General features: G+C 42.7%; 2 protein-coding genes across 2 annotated transcripts; one reads left to right on the forward strand and one right to left on the reverse strand.

The window, feature by feature from the left end:
* Window positions 1-1,280: 1,280 nt before the first annotated feature.
* Window positions 1,281-5,645, reverse strand: LOC308138998 (microfibrillar-associated protein 3-like). The gene is made up of 3 exons (XM_080508299.1): window positions 5,566-5,645; window positions 4,708-4,967; window positions 1,281-3,542 (listed from the first exon to the last, which is right to left on the reverse strand). The coding sequence occupies exons 2-3, from the start codon at window positions 4,922-4,924 to the stop codon at window positions 2,815-2,817; spliced, it is 945 nt and encodes a 314-aa protein (XP_080364425.1). The 5' UTR covers window positions 4,925-4,967; window positions 5,566-5,645; the 3' UTR covers window positions 1,281-2,814.
* Window positions 5,646-6,395: 750 nt separating this feature from the next.
* Window positions 6,396-15,664, forward strand: fam114a2 (family with sequence similarity 114 member A2). Its single transcript, XM_080508285.1, has 14 exons — window positions 6,396-6,598; window positions 7,958-8,188; window positions 9,436-9,535; window positions 9,622-9,723; window positions 10,243-10,340; window positions 10,412-10,546; window positions 10,622-10,786; window positions 10,868-10,991; window positions 11,060-11,145; window positions 11,415-11,498; window positions 12,294-12,418; window positions 12,505-12,577; window positions 12,662-12,715; window positions 13,856-15,664. Exons 2-14 carry the CDS (start codon window positions 7,982-7,984, stop codon window positions 13,958-13,960), a joined length of 1,458 nt encoding a protein of 485 aa, XP_080364411.1. The 5' UTR covers window positions 6,396-6,598; window positions 7,958-7,981; the 3' UTR covers window positions 13,961-15,664.
* The last annotated feature ends 163 nt before the right edge of the window (window positions 15,665-15,827 follow it).

Consider the following 15,827-nt stretch of genomic DNA (forward strand, 5'->3'; position numbering starts at 1 on the left):
CCTGTGTTTCCACTAAGACAGTTTTTAAAAAAGTAGCAATTTTTCCCATTTACCTGGAGACTGTCAGAGTGTTCTTGAAAATTGCATTTTTTTTTATTTTTTTTTTGTTTCCACAGAGACGGAGCATTTTTGCAAAGTTGCGTTTTTAATGTCTCTGAGCACCCCAAAACACAACAAAGGTTTTCAGTTTTCACTTGAAAAAGTTGTGTAAATGGCGCCTGGGGTACTGAAGATTTTTAACTGGTTGACTAATTGTGTCTTTCTGTCTTCACTAATTACACTAGTTTCTATTTTGTGACTCGCTAGTTTACAAGACAATTTTTTCATATTGCACCAATCAGACATGATGTAATAAAAAATATCATGGGAAAAAAAAAACATGAAAATATTTAAATAAGGAAAAGAAGAGTGAATACAGTAAAAAAATAAACGTCATCAAAATAGATCAAACTAGTTATAAAAAATGACTTTTAAGAGAAAATTCACGATTATGCTTCAAATGGTAAATTCCTTGCAGGTTTGTTGTATTCATTCATAATATATCACAGGAGTGTTTTTCAATACGACGGTTAACAAGTGAAGCGGCTTCTCACAACTGTTTTCCATATTTCATCCGAACATGGCACTGAAATGTGGCGCTGAAAGCCCTTCACTTCAGCTTTCAGCAGGAAATCCCTCCCGCTGGGTTTCCAGCCTTCATGTGCATCTTCTAATGTGAACTGCGACCTCCCGGGATGGCAGGAGGCCGCAGCAGCAGGAAAAAGAGAGGAAACATGAGGAGCATGTTTGAGCCAACAGCTCCACTCGGTGGCTCACCGACAGTCTTACCTCTGAGGGCAGAAATACCAAACATTTTCAGGTTTTCTCTTGTGTAACGCCGTTTCTCCTCTTGGTATTTAATTATCTTGAAACACTTCTAAAAATGAACCCGCTTCCGCCCATGAGCTCCATTCAAATTGCCCAAATCACAAGTTTACACATCTTATATGAGGTTTCTGTTCTTGGCTCTTGAACAGGGGTATCAAACACCCATAATGCAACAGCTAAAGGAAAAAGGTTTTTTGTTGTTTTTACAGGTTTCATTACAATTAGCTTTATGTTGCGATTGTCGTCACTTTCCAAAACAAAAGATTTTTTTCAAAAACGTATGCTCCATTTGACCACTACTGGGCTGTATGTGGCTCCTAAACTAAAATGAGTTTAATACTATTGAAGCAACACATTACTTTCATATTCAATTCAATTTTATTTGTATCTCACCAAATACAACATTTGTACACAGAGAAAAAACAACACTTATTGTGTTGTATTCTTTTCGAGAGCCTAGATTTATAGCATTTCAGCATTGGGGATCACATTTCCAGGATATATTTGAAATACTAAATGTATGAATTAATATCCAGTAATTGTAATTTAACCAATTGTGAGGTTTGTGATTCACCATCTGAATGAAGGATCAACACACCAAAATGACACATGGATTTTCATATTTATACTAAATTTAAAGAACATTTTTGATCTCATGTCTTGTTCAATAGCTCTAATGTAAAACGTGTAGCTTAATATTCCACCTTTTCTATAAAATTCAGGTGCATTATTTTCGATTTTCCTGTGTATACTGCAGAAATCGAACCCCTAACTGAGTACTGTCCCTATAAACGAAGCAAAACCTTCACAAGCAAGGCGGTAAGATGGCAATCAGGCATTGCAGAGATTATTTCATCCCAGTGACAGGACACACTGATGGGAACACAATGGGAGTGATGAAAAATACATTTCATTGCAACATTTTGCTCTGTGGAAGCTGACAGACTGTCAGTCGAAGAGAAGAGCGGCAAATGACACATGAAGGACGATAATGAGCTCTTATATCTGCTGCTACAATGAGAACGTAAGGAGAACCCACCGTACCTGCATTTCATCGAAAGAAAAAAAAAAAAGCTTCTATCATTAGTCCTCCACAGAGCGGTGACTGGATCTCGAGTTGGATTTGTGGAACACTGCAGCAGCCGACTTTGCTCACAGACTTGCAGCATTATCCTCGTTTCAATTAAACCAATGCATTTTGTCCCCAAAAAGGAAAAAAAAACAAAACAGAAAAATGTCAGATTCATGAGAGAAAATCTGAATCTGTAGCTTAAATGTCAGTGGATGTGTGCAGCAGTTAACTTCTAACTCCCAGCAAGCAAAGTCCACTTGAGGCCTCGTTTAAACTAGTTTTCAAGTCCTTACACGTCCTTTTTGGTTTTCATTTCAGGAAAGTATCTGAAAATGATGTCTGTTTACAAGGCAACAGCAGAAATGACAAAAATGATGTCATTTTCATGTCGGGCCACTATTGAGTGCTGCTGTTTGTGCACTGAAACCACACACGTCATTTCTTTTAAACTATAAACATTAACAATGTGAGTACATGGATGATCGAGCGGACAGACGCCCAAGTGGGATTGTTATTATGTCGACTGTCAAAAAGTACCAAGTCCCAGCAGAACATGGACTGGGAGTCATGACACCACGGAGGAAACGTTGTTCTGATTGTCTCTACTGAGCATGTGCAGAACTACTAGTTACTATGGCCGTGGTGACCGGGACCCGTAGCAGCGTATCTGTAGTCATCATGGAGTCGGAGCCTTTTCCAAAAAGTTGTGTTTCCCCATTTGTGTTTTCAAACAAGTTGCGTTTTCAGTGGACAAACGCAGCAAAAGTTTAGCGTTTTCACTTGAAAAAGTTGTCGAGCAATCAGAGCCTAACATTTGTCCAAACAAAATAAAAAAAAAGGTTTGGGACACTATAGAATGTGTAGCTGAGAGGACGCTACACGTTGCACTCGGGAGACAGACTTGCTGGCGAGCCGGACGGAAGCTCACTGAGGTTCACCTGGTTGGCTTCGCCAGGAACCTCCTCGGAAACCGTGTGCACTGACACTTTGACGTCCACGCTGTCCTTCCTTTGCGTCTCACCCGATAACAACGACCGTTCCTCTGCTCTTCTGTTGGAGTCCAGCGGGCCAATAGCCGGCCTGTTTCCCGGCGCCGTGGGGTCGCACTGTGCACTCGGTTGATCTGCCGTCTCCTCTGCAAACACGCGGCAGTTGAGGATGAGCGGCGGCAGAGGCACGCTGCGCGCCAGCTCCTCCATGTGACGGGCAAACTCCAGCGTCTTGAACTGCGTGACCTTGGCCAACTCCACAGTTTTGGCCGACGTGATGATGGGGATCCGCTTGGCGACCTCGAGCGCCTTCTGCAGCTTCTCGGCGCCCTCGGTGCGGAAGAACTCGTTGATGGCCCGTTCGGTCTCCTTCAGGTGGCTGCTGACCATGCACAGCAGCGCCACGTTCAGGATCATGGTGATGGTGAAGGTCACCAGGCACACGATGACGAAGTACAAGCCCAGGCCGCTCTCGTTGTGGGCTACACGCAGAGTGACGGTGTGGCTTCTGGAGACACTGCCGCCGGAGGCCACACAGGTGTAGCGGCCGCGGTCCTGGAAGGAGACGGCGGAGATGTTCAGGGCGCCTTTCTCCGCGATCAGCCACTTCCCACCTGCAGTCACAGCAAGTAAAGTGAAAGTTACTCATCCAGACAGGTTTTATTAAGAGCCTTTCACATTGGGATAGTCCAGGACTCTGTTCACTTGGGAGGAGGGGAGCCGAGAATGTTCACACCTTCATTTGGTTCAGGTTGTGTTCACATTCACTTCTGAGAGTGGACCAAACCACCTGGAAAATGTCACGTAATTACAACAGCGGCTTATTTGGGGGGCGCTGTCACTAAACACAAACACTGACCAAAGAGGAAGTAAAGAAGAAACACGGCTCACTGATTGATCCGGACCAAAACCGGAAGTCCCACCGCTTTAGCCAGTGGTGGCTGGGCTAGCTAGCTCATGGCTAATGGGTAGCCATAAACAACTGCGATATCTCAGTTCAGAGTTTGTGGGTGTGTTCATAAAAAAAGCTTTCCCTGAACAGAACCTCGGTCCTGATCAAACTGTGGAATGTGAACACGTCCTTAGAAACTACCTTCATGAAAAGGAAGAACAAGCAGTCCTGGAAGTGATCACATTTTAGTATTGTCAAGTACTATACTCAGACCATTTTCTAGTTAAGCTGCTATATGTTTAGACTGATGCTTACTTATCTGTTGTGTAGATCCATTATATAATTGTGTGTTAGAAAACTAGGGGCAAATGTGATGATTTGACATGAAGTTTGAGGGAAACGTAATGTAAATGGATAGAAGAAGCTTAGTAAAAGAAGAGATCGTTACTAAAACCACCAAAAGCCAGGTCTCTCTCTCACACACACACACACACACACACACACACACACACACACACACACACACACACACACACACACACACACACTTAATCACTTTGTTGTAAAGTTTTTCCTAATCTAATTGCTTTAAGAGTATCATTGCCCTGTTCTAACACATTTCCTTTATCTCCTGTAAAAGGACTGAAACGTCCCTTCTGTCTGAATGGTGCTAGAGAAATCCATTTATGGTTTCTCTTGACTATAATCCTGTTTTTGTTTGGATGATTCATGGTTCTATTTAAATATTTCATGTTTCATGAGGGAGGAAGTAAGTGTTGTTGTAAGTGTTGCCTTTCCTTTATGTCCTAGTGAAGCACTGTGAATGCCCTTGTCCCTTAATGATGCTGGAAACAAACAAGAATGTCCTCCCTCCGCTCTTCATTCACCTGCTTCTTCATCCAGCAGAGCTCCTTTGGGGTTGTACCACTTGACATCCTCATGGCTCCCGGTCACGTTACACTGGATGAGGACACTGGATCCCTCCTTCACCACCATGTGACTGCTGGTGTTCGTGTATGCCGCCTCCTCGGACCGGTTGTGAGCTCCCTCTGCCCTCAGCAGCAGCAGCACGGCCAGTATCAGGTGAGGCAGGTGCAGTGACATATTGACAGACGAGTCTTCAGCTCACAACCAAGGTGAGACAAACCTGCAAAACTGGAAGAGTCAGCAAAACGGGTTTGTGTACCAGAGCAGTCCTGGTCACAGTTAGTCATGCAAACATCTGTGCACCGAATAATTATAAAAGATTGGCTTCTTTCTATATCGAGAACTTATTTGGAGATTAATCTGAAAAGCCATGGTCTAAATTAATGTTTGTTTGTTTTTTATTTTAACACTCTTCTATTGCGTTACTTTTTTCTCTACTCGTGGAACACCTTTCATAACTCACGTGGGTTTTGTATTGCTTTGCTGACTAGTAGTCAGTTAAAAGCAGAAAAAAAGTGATAAATCCAAAGATGATGACTGAGGATTACATGTCTGGAAAGAACATTTTAACTACAGAGACGCTGAAATAAAATCAGTAAAACACCACTGTGAAAGTAAGACATTGAGAATTGTCTCAATTCAATCAATGTCAAACAGTTTTGATATAACAGAGATAGTACAAGATAATACAATACTGAGCTCTATAAACTCAACATTGTGTGCTGTATGAGTTTAAATGTGCTTCTTTCTATTAAATGAGCATTACAACCAAACACTTATGGCACAATAACGAGGTATAAGTGAAGTGTTAGTCTCACCTGCAGCAGAAAGCAACCAAATCCACATGAAACTACGTTTTTTTATTCAACGAAATTACGACGTTTGGATCATTTCTCCTTCATAGGTAAGCTGAACAAACGGCACAAGCCATTCACTTCCTGGATCAGGTGAATTAGTGGGCGCGGCTACCTGTTGTTACGGAGAGGGAGGTCTCGTGAGTCCTTCAGAAGGATGTATTATTATTATTATTATTATTATTATTATTATTATTATTATTATTATTATTATTGTTATTATTATTTCTTTCTTTCTTTCTTTCTTTCTTTCTTTCTTTCTTTCTTAATTTACATTCTGTCTCCCCCAGGACCTCGCGATCTGGATGTTTCATATTCTACGGGTAAATCTGAGATGTATTTAGGCCCAAAGAGATTATAAAAGATTATAAAATCTGTGTACAGTACATGCACCGTTGTCTACGATGTTTGTTTTGGTCTTAATAATTTACTTATTGATTTATTTACTTTAATTCAAACTTCAAATGCTGTCGTTTTCAGTATTTTTCCTGATCTCTGTTTGCACAAATTATTAATGTTTTAATTGTACATATCATGTTGTTCAAACATTTTCCATTTCCGGTTGTTTGCCAGAAGTACTATTTTCAAAATAAAAAATATAAAGTCTGTGAGTCTAAGGTGAGGCCCTTTCAAAAACATGCATCGAACATTTCCAGATTGTATAAGTTGGTTTTCACCAAATATTTATAGTATCATCAATTGTATTGACTTTAACGACGACGTGGGCTCACGAGAGTTCTTATTCTGAAGAGGCCCTCCGTCGACATCCGGTTAGCCTCGCTAGCTCGTCAAAACAAAATGTGACGTGGCTAATCCTGAGACACAAAAAGAAACAGAAAACCGGGGTTGTTTAAGGTTTTAGTGGTAAACTCAGAGGAGGTTTACGTGAAGGATCTGAAATACAAAGCTGACATTAAACGGAGAATTAAGTATTGAAGGAAAAGGCAGAGAGAAGAGTCGTTAGCTGTTAGCATCGTACAGCTGGACCGAAGGAAAGGTGAGTTTATAGCAAAACAAAAGCTGCCCTTCTCTTTAAAATTATTCGTTTAAAATGCTTGAATCATAACCAACAAATCTGTAAGAGAATTGATATCAAAGGCGAGGAGGCATAGCGCCTCATAACTGGCTCCTAATCACTGCAAACCTGTTAATAACAAGTTAATATTAACAATACGAATACAGACCAGCATAGATTCATGTTGTTTGCCTTGATTTGGCTCAAAGGTTAAGATCTTCCTTACTACATTTATGTCATTTCATCAGGTTCATCAAACTAGAATAAGTGTCCTTTAATACCTTAATAAATCCCTTCAAAATAGTGTATTATTCCGACTTGGATCACTCTTTGACTCTTTAATTAACTTAATCCAATGAGAATTTTTGTATTATTTATTTTATGTTTTTATTTCCGAGTCAGAAGCTTTGTAGTCCACAGATCTACTTTAATCTACAATGCATACGTCTGTTAAAGTCTGTAAACACAGAATACTGCAAACGTTTTAATTTTGCAAATAAAAAATAACAAAACCAAAAAGTGTGGTATGTAAAATACTCCAGTTTTTGCAGACTTTAGACAGGTTTTCCTCAAGAATTGTCCTGTAATCGGCTCCATCTAACTTCCATCATTTCTGGGCAGCCTTCCGACTACATGGTGCTGCCGGCATCACGTTTCCCAGTGGGATGGTGTGTTTTGGTCTCTTCTGACTGCTTGTGGCAAACTGCTTCTTCTGGCTTGTTTTAACAATTGCTTTCTTTTTGCGTGTGCAACGTGACAAGATGTGTGAAAGTTGATGGGTTATGAAGACTTTCGCCTGCCACTTTGTTTTAGCCAGAGATCATATAGTTTTCATGCAACGTCATCCCTCTGTCTCCTGCTGCACTGATGATGTTGTTTGCTTGGTAATGTTGAAATCTGTACTTTGGACAGAAGATGTAACTCCTCTGCCATGAAGCAGTATCAGGTCTTTTCTCCAGAGGGCGACATGTATAGTGTCGCCGTTTCAAATCCCTGACCAGCCTGCACACTTTCACAAATGGATTCATAGCTCGCCCCTGCATGACAAAAAATACAAATCCAACCATCTGATGAAGCTGAATTACGCAACGCATACGTAAAGCTGTGATCCCAGCCAAAAGCCAGCCGTCACACCAAGCGTGTGGATGTGGTATTGAGACAGGTGGTTTATGAAGAAGCCGCAGGTACACATTCCCGTAATCATCACCTTCCCTCAGTGTGTCTAAAGCCCACACCAAATCAGAATATAAATTATATTTCTGTACCAAACTGCACCTTGTAGCCATTGCTGTATTATATCAGTGAGGTGTTGAGCGACTTTTAATCCTCGTTACTCTGCAGGCATGCACCGGGAAGCTTGATAAGATGTCAGACAGTGAAGCGCCGTGCTCCCCGGCCGAGGGTCCGGAGGTGGAGGTCCCTCCCTCCGAGAGCCCGGAGAGCTCCTCGCCTCCCGTAACACCCGACACCTCCACAGATGTGGCTCCGACGAGGAGAGCCAGGAGGAGGCCGGAAACAAAACCTGCAGCTGAAGAACAAGAGACGCCAAAAGCAGAGGAGCAGCCAGCAACGGTGAGGAAGAGACCATGGAAAAGACTCATTTCACCTCATATTTATAGAACTCAATGACTTGTTTTATCTTCTTACCACTAACACCCAGATTATAGAGCATCTTCCTCCTCTAACATCAGATTATAGAGCATCTTCCTCCTCTAACATCAGATTATAGAGACTGGGGGGACTGTATTAAGTAAAGCTGTTCACACTGCGCGTCTTGATACTCAATTCCGATTTTTTTGCTGGGATATTTTTTTTTTTTTTTTTTGCGTGATCATTTCAATCGCGACCTGCCGTTGTGAACGTGATTGAACTGAATGTTTTCAGGCCTCAGAGCATACAGCACGTTTTTTTACACATGGCACGCCGGTCAGCACCAGGGTTGCCAGATGTGACTCACCGTTTCCAGCCCAAACAACATAAAACCCAGACACCTCAATAACAACCAGCACTAATCTCAGCCTGAGTAGAAATCATGTTAAAACCATAAAACTTTTATTTGTGTAATAAACATGCCACAAACACACAAATGAACTAAATAAACAAAGTTAAAAAGTGAGAGAATTTGACTCCCCGATTGGGGGATACCCTCCATATCTGGCAACGCTGGTCGGCGTCGAGATCCATTTTCAAATGGTTGTTAAATATGAGCTGACGAAATGTAGACATGAGGAGGGAAAGAAGACGAGAATGAGGAGAAAAGAGAGCAAAGCTTTTAACATTTTAGCGGAGCCTCATCCTCCAGCGTTTATCCGTAACGTCAGCCACACGTCGATAACGAAGCAGTCACAGTAGAAAAATCTCTGAATTGGTACCAAATAAGAACGAGGCCTGGGTCTGGTGTGAAAACACTGGAATTGGAGTTTTCACACCGATGCAAACATTCTGCCGTCAAAAACCATTGAGAGCACAAAATCAGAATTGGGTCGCATTTCCCTGCAGTGTGAAGGAGGCCCGAGTCACTTCTTAGATCACTAGTGATTCATGGAGTTTCAATGAGCAAAGTAACGTTCCGTACCGTTTATCTTTCATTGAAAACCAGTTCCGGAGTTCAGCTTTTTTGAAACATGCTCCGTCTCTGTAAAAGCTGAACTTTCCAGGTGGTTGTTGTGTAAACATGTCCTAGTTTTCAGTGACTTGCACAACGTTGGCGATAAGATTCGTCTTGCGGCGATTCTCTTAGCTGAGCCGTCACTTTTAGCGTGCGTAGATAACAGCTGCTCCTGTTTATTGAGCTCTCCTTCCGTTTCCCTGCCTCGCAGGCGTCCAGCGAGTCCACGGTGGCTCCGGGCGGGTGGGGGTACTGGGGCAGCTGGGGCAAGTCCATCCTGTCCACAGCAACCGCCACCGTCAGCACTGTGGGTCAGTATTCACCCACACCTTCCCTGAAAGTGTCATCCTGGATCAAGGTTCTTGTTTGGTGCCAAACTTTTCCGCTGCCCGTCCAGGTCAAGGCCTCACTCAGGTCATAGAGAAGGCCGAGACGTCACTGGGGATCCCCAGTCCCACCGAGCTGTCCACTCAGGTGGAGGAAGAGCAGAAGCAGGAAGGTGAGACGTCCACTGGTGTGCTTCAGCACAGACGAGCTCATCCCATCTGAGCATTTGCACATAAAGCGATCACAGTGACGCTGCTATCAAACTCGCCTCAAAGCCATGGCGTCAGGGCGAGGTGGTAAAAATATGCATTCAGCAACCGCTCCGGGAGATTTTCTGGACATTTCACTGTATTTTGCACCAGAAGGTTTCATTCAAATTGGCCTTCTGTTGAGACTGTAGTAATGTTCAGCAGTAGAAGTTTGGTTTTGTGAAAATATAGTCATTTTCCTCACGTATACACTGCATTAAAAGTTTCAATTTAAAGTTACTTTATTAATTTCATTCATTGTAAAAAAGAAAATCTAACGATACAATACAGAAGCTTTCAAGGTCTTGAGTGAAGGGGAGCAGGAAGAAGATGGATTGATTTATTCCGCCTCTTTATTTCAATGAATCCGTTCCGTTGAAAATGAAAAGCATGTCTCAACCAAACGTAGTGAGAGTGAGTAACCCCGAGGCTTCCTCCGTCAGATTGTGCTCCTGTGGGTGGAGCCAGCGGTGAGACAGACGGCGCCGTGGGAAGTGCCATGGGAATGCTGTCCTCCCTCACCAGCGTGGTCCAGAGCACCGTGAGTAGATGAGACACGGGAGGGCAGAACGTCCCCGAGCCTGAGCTCACCCCGCCGAACTGCCCCGGCAGGGCAAGACGGTGATCAGCGGCGGCCTGGACGCCCTGGAGTTCATCGGCAAGAAGACCATGGACGTGATTGCAGAAAGCGATCCGGGCTTCAAGAAGACCAAAGGACTGATGATCAGGAACGCCACGCTGTCCCAGGTGACTCCCGGCGGATCCGGCCCGGCCCGGACCGTCGCTGGTCGTCTCACGCTCCGTCCCTCCGCCGTCTCGCAGGTTCTGAGGGAGGCCAAGGAGCGCGAGGAGCTGCAGACGGCAGAGAAAGACCCGGCGCTCTCGGACAGGAAGGCGATCGCTCACTACGGCGTGCTGTTTGATGAGTTTCAAGGTCTGTCGCACCTGGAGGCTCTGGAGATTCTGTCCCGGGAGAGCGAGTCAAAGGTACCACGCCGTTTTGCTGGAATGCGACGCCCGCTGTGGAGAAACGAACATGCCGACGCCTGATGTTTGTTTTCGCCGCAGGTGAAGTCGGTGCTGACGACTCTGTCGGGGGAGGAGCTGCTGCAGCTCAGAGAGGAACTGGACCAAATCAAGGACTCCTTCTCCCTGGTGGACTTTGACGACGAGGACGTGGACGAGAAGAAAGGTGAAGAAAGTCTGTTGGATTAAACGCTCCCCCAGGCGCTCCGTCAATAACGAGCTTCTGGCTTCCAGATGAAGACGGCTCGGAGTTCCAGAAGGATCTGATGGAGGCCATGGAGGGTCTGAGAGTCACTGCGACCGCTGACAAGCTCCGCACGGTACGGCGTGATTGAAACAGGAAACAGAATGCTGAAATCAACTGGAGAAACACTCCACAACCAGTTCTGGGCTCATAAAGGAAGCAAACTTCAGAAAAAATGCACAAATATGGCAGCTTTTCCACAACAATGTTCACTTTGACCAAGAGACATGTGTTGATGAGATTTGAGCTTTATATATTTTTATTTCTAATTTGTTCTTTGCACTGCCGTTACCTGCTGACTGACAGTGGAGTGATGAAGTGTGTTTCCTCCTCCTCCTCCAACAGGCCTGTAGGAGCAGCTGCAGTCTCATCAGCGACTTGAGCAAGCAGCAGGAAGAGGAGGACGGACAGAAGACGCACTCTGTGGACGTCTGTGCTTTTTGTTTGTTTGTTTCATTATCGCTCTCAGTTCAAGCATAAATGTGTCTGAGACATCAGTCAACTTTGAGGGCCACAAATCTATTATTTTTACTGGAGAGGCAAATTATGACCAAGTGATTGAATAAAACCGAACTGGATGTCTTTGAATTAGGTTTCTACCAATAACATACATTATTGACATATTTCGCCTGAAAATACAGCACAATCACAACAGATTGAATTTAGATAGTTAAGCTGACTTGTTTTGATGCCCTTCTCTCATCCTGAATGAAAAAACAGCAGTGGAGCTGCTAAAGACTTCCTCATTATTAACAAGAGAAACTTAATAATAAATATATGTACATTTTTATAAATATTTATAAAAAAAATAAACAGCACCTGAAATGAACCAAACAAAGTGGGTAAACAGTGGATCCCAACAGCTTTTCGACGATCTCGCCAATAGAAACAGTGATATTAGGATTGCTGCTACTATTCGTATCGATGATGGTCCAACAGCTTAAGAAAAAGCACGAGCGCTAATCATTTTAGCTGTTGATGAATTCAGTGTTGAGCTTCTGTCCAGAAGGATGGATGTGGAGACTAATGGCAGTGAAGCAGAGGGTTGAGTTTAGTTCATGTGGAGGCTGTTTGTGTTGTTTTCCATCCGGTTTTAGTCGACCTGACTCCAGTCTTGACGCGTCTTGTGTTGGGGATGGTGCCAGTTTAACTCCTGTAGAGGTTCAGCAGCCTCTCGTCGTCCTCGCCGGGGTTCTGGAGTGATCGTGTCGATTCTGCCTGCAGGAGGTTCACGCTGCAGCCATCAGGAGTCTGGCCGAGCTGACGGCTCGATCCATCGAACTCTTCCACAAAGTGGCCGAGACGACCCTCTTCTCCGGCGGCGGCGCGGACGCCGGCGTCCTGTCGCAGTAAGACCGGCGCGGAACAATCGTGGCGCCGGGCCGCCGCCGCTGTGACCGAGTTCTTCAGCGTTCTCTCTGTCGCCTGTGTTCAGGTTGACTGTGGTCCTCTGTAAGGAAATCTCCCTGCTGTCCAAGAAGTTCACGTCCTGCCTCACAGCAGCCGGGGTGAGTCAGCTTCTCCTCGCAAACACTTTGCTCTGCGTGTTGCTGGAAAAGTACCTCAATCATCCCCCTTCCAATCCATTCCAGTCCCAGGAGAAGGGCGACGTCCTCAACCCGCTCATCACCGGAGTCTTTTTAGAGGTTTGTGTCTCATTACTGCTCCACAAACATACATGAGCTCTGCTGCACCGCGTCACACTTTCAGCTCTTGTCCATATCTACAAAGTGTTTGTTTGTTTTGTTTGTTAAAGCTTTTCTGATTCCCACACATGGTTAAAGTCTGGCGCTTGTTTCTGAAGCACATTTTAATTATTGTATACAATTTTAAAACTATATATTTGTATACGTTACAGATGTACAAAACATGCTTGAATATGTTGATTGTTGCACTGGTTCGGCTGAAATAAGTAATATTTGAGATGTTGCTTTAAAAATACTAAATATTGTTTAATGAGTAGCAAAATATTAACAATACCTTTTATTTGACATTGCCTTTGAAAACACTCAAGGTTGCTTCACAATACATGTTAAAAAATGCAGTTACAATCCAGTGAAAACAGTAGTAATAGTAAAAAGACAAACATGAACACGTTGCTTTAAAAACTTGAGAACATGGTTTAAAAAAAGGTTTTGCGTGAGGAATTGAGATAAAAAATACTTGAGAAGACCCGAGATATATAGAAAAAAACCTTTAAATCATGTCTTTTATATTCATACAGAAATCAGCTGTAAATGTGCATATTTTTTCTTTAAATATGGATGTATGAATAAATTAAATTAAAAATATTCCAATAAAAATAAAACAAAACCGCTTTTTAAAGAAATGCAACAATTTTTCAAAAATCCAATAAATAACCCTAAAAATTATTTTGAAAGTGAAAATTAATATCAAACTAAATTAATAACTAATCAATGTAAAAAAAATATGTATTTATATATTTTAATATTTGTAATATGAAAGCAATTTGAAAAGTTAGACAAAGTTCAAATAGAGAAGTAAAACACAATTAAGACAAATATGTTGTATAGACTTGAAGAATAGTCTTTATTATTGTTAAAAACAACAAAATTGTGATTTCCATCCATGCCACATTAGGAATATGAGGTTGAATATTAAACAGCATAAAAACTACAAGAGATATAAATAGGAGACGGTTTAAAAGAACTAAACGATGCCTTAAAACACAGATATAAAAAAAAAAAAACACTCCTACAGCAGTCAAGAAATATATAAATAAAATTGCATTTGAATAAAAGTAAGTATCTCCTGTTTCCTCGCAGGCGTCCAACAGCGCGTCGTACATCCAGGATGCGTTCCAGCTGCTCATGCCGATCGTGGAGATCAGTCACATCCAGAGCCGAGCCGAGGAGGAGCAGCAGTCCTAACGGGTCCTGAGCTGAGCAGAGTGAGTGAACAGAAGATCCACCGGCTCCGTCCCGAGGCCAGCGAACGGAAACACCTTGTTTGATCTGTGCCAGGGGAAGCTTCTCTAAAGACCAGACTCACAGACACTCTGGCCACGCGTCAGTATCACAACCTCCTGAAACACGAAGCCAGACGTCAACAGAGGTGAAGGTTCTCCTTCATTCTGACTGAGGAACCGTGACAACAAATCCATCACGGAGCCGGTAGAAAGTGAAATCTCCTGCAACAGATGACAAAATAAACCACGGATTTGAAGTGAACTGTTTGATCGAGATCAAATGTAAAGTTCTTATGTTGTGAAAACATAATTTAGCAGCAGCTTTTCTCTTGAATAACTGAACAACAAAAAAGATTCTGATTCCAGTACAGTTCCGCAAATTGATTTCACCAGCACTGTTGACATGAGGCACTTTAGTGCTTTACAAAGAAATGCATATTAAAAAGGATTAAAAAAAAAAACAACTCCATAAAAGTAGAATAAATAAAGTCAGAGATTTCTTAAGATAAACAGAACAAAATAAGTCAAATCTACAACCTCGTCAGCAACTTGACCTCGTTTTGGAGGCGCTTTGCTTCCATCAATACTGGCCGTCATTTAAGAAGTGAAATCATAGGAATTAAAATAGTCAGTCGGCCTCCGTCACAAACTGACGACTGCAGCAGCTTTCAGTGACTGCAGATTCCCTGAAATGCAGTTGTTTTTTCTTGAGCTCAGCATTGGTAGCATCGTCAGATCACGTGCAGAGTGGTTTTCAACCACTTGGAGGTTGTTTAAAACCTTGTGTATACTTCTAGATATGCAGCCTGATGTTTAGTGACTCTGCCCTGGAACAGGAAGCCCAACAACTGCTTCACTTCCACCGAACAGTTCAGAAGGTCGCGGCTGAAAATGGATGAAAAATGTTGTTTGGGTTGTGTACAATCAGCCTTTTCTTCAAGTATGTGTGGCTTCTTCTTGGATTCTTGTCATTTCTTTCGTGCTTCTGTCTTGATCTACGAGTTCCTCTGCTTCAGGTGACAAACGTCAGGCCCGGGGGCCAAAACCGTCCCGCAAGAGGCTCCGGTCGGCCAAATCACCAAACGAATTCCAAAGAAAACACTGATTTTTTTTATTTTATTTTTTTTAAACACATTTGGTGAGAGAAGCAACAGAACACTGAGATCTGAGCTGAGAAATCATGATGCTACCATGGAAGCTAGCAAACTAGCATTAGCCTCGAAGCCATGCTGTCAGGGTGTAAAAACACCCATAATTCAACAGGCTTTTTATTTGTTCAATTTTGCTGTGTCATGCATCATTTAAATTGACTTTAGTTGAGATTGTTGCCATTTTTCATCAAAAAGGTATTATTATGACACTTATTTTAGCAGTTCGGTTCTCGTGGCTGAAAAAACCTGCTGCTTTTGAAACGACTGACACAATTCCGTTAATAAAAGAATATTGAGTGTTCTGTGCTCGCGTTGAGAAACTTAACGCTGCAGATCCTCTGGTGTGCGTTCAGACGTTTCCCCCGGCGTCAACCTTCAGACCTCATGTTTGGAACCGCTGCATAACCTCAGGTGTTCTCTCCTAAAGAAGCTCCGATCTGCCATGAAGATAAAGAAATGCTCACAGTTGTGTGTTGTAAAGTCATATTTTTTGGGAGACGTGTTTTGAATAAATCTTCTTTCATATGTTTTCGTCACAGTTTCAGTTTGTGTTTTTACCGAAATTTCAACTCAACCGGAACTCAGTCGTCCTCAAAGCATTTGAAAGACTCGTCATGACAGATTAATCCTCATTGAGTCATATTTTTGTGAAAATTCCTCTTTTTTTTTTATCCATAT

The sequence above is a fragment of the Blennius ocellaris genome, assembly GCF_963422515.1.
Source record: "Blennius ocellaris genome assembly, chromosome: 14".
In the NCBI taxonomy this organism is placed as follows: Eukaryota; Metazoa; Chordata; class Actinopteri; order Blenniiformes; family Blenniidae; genus Blennius; species Blennius ocellaris.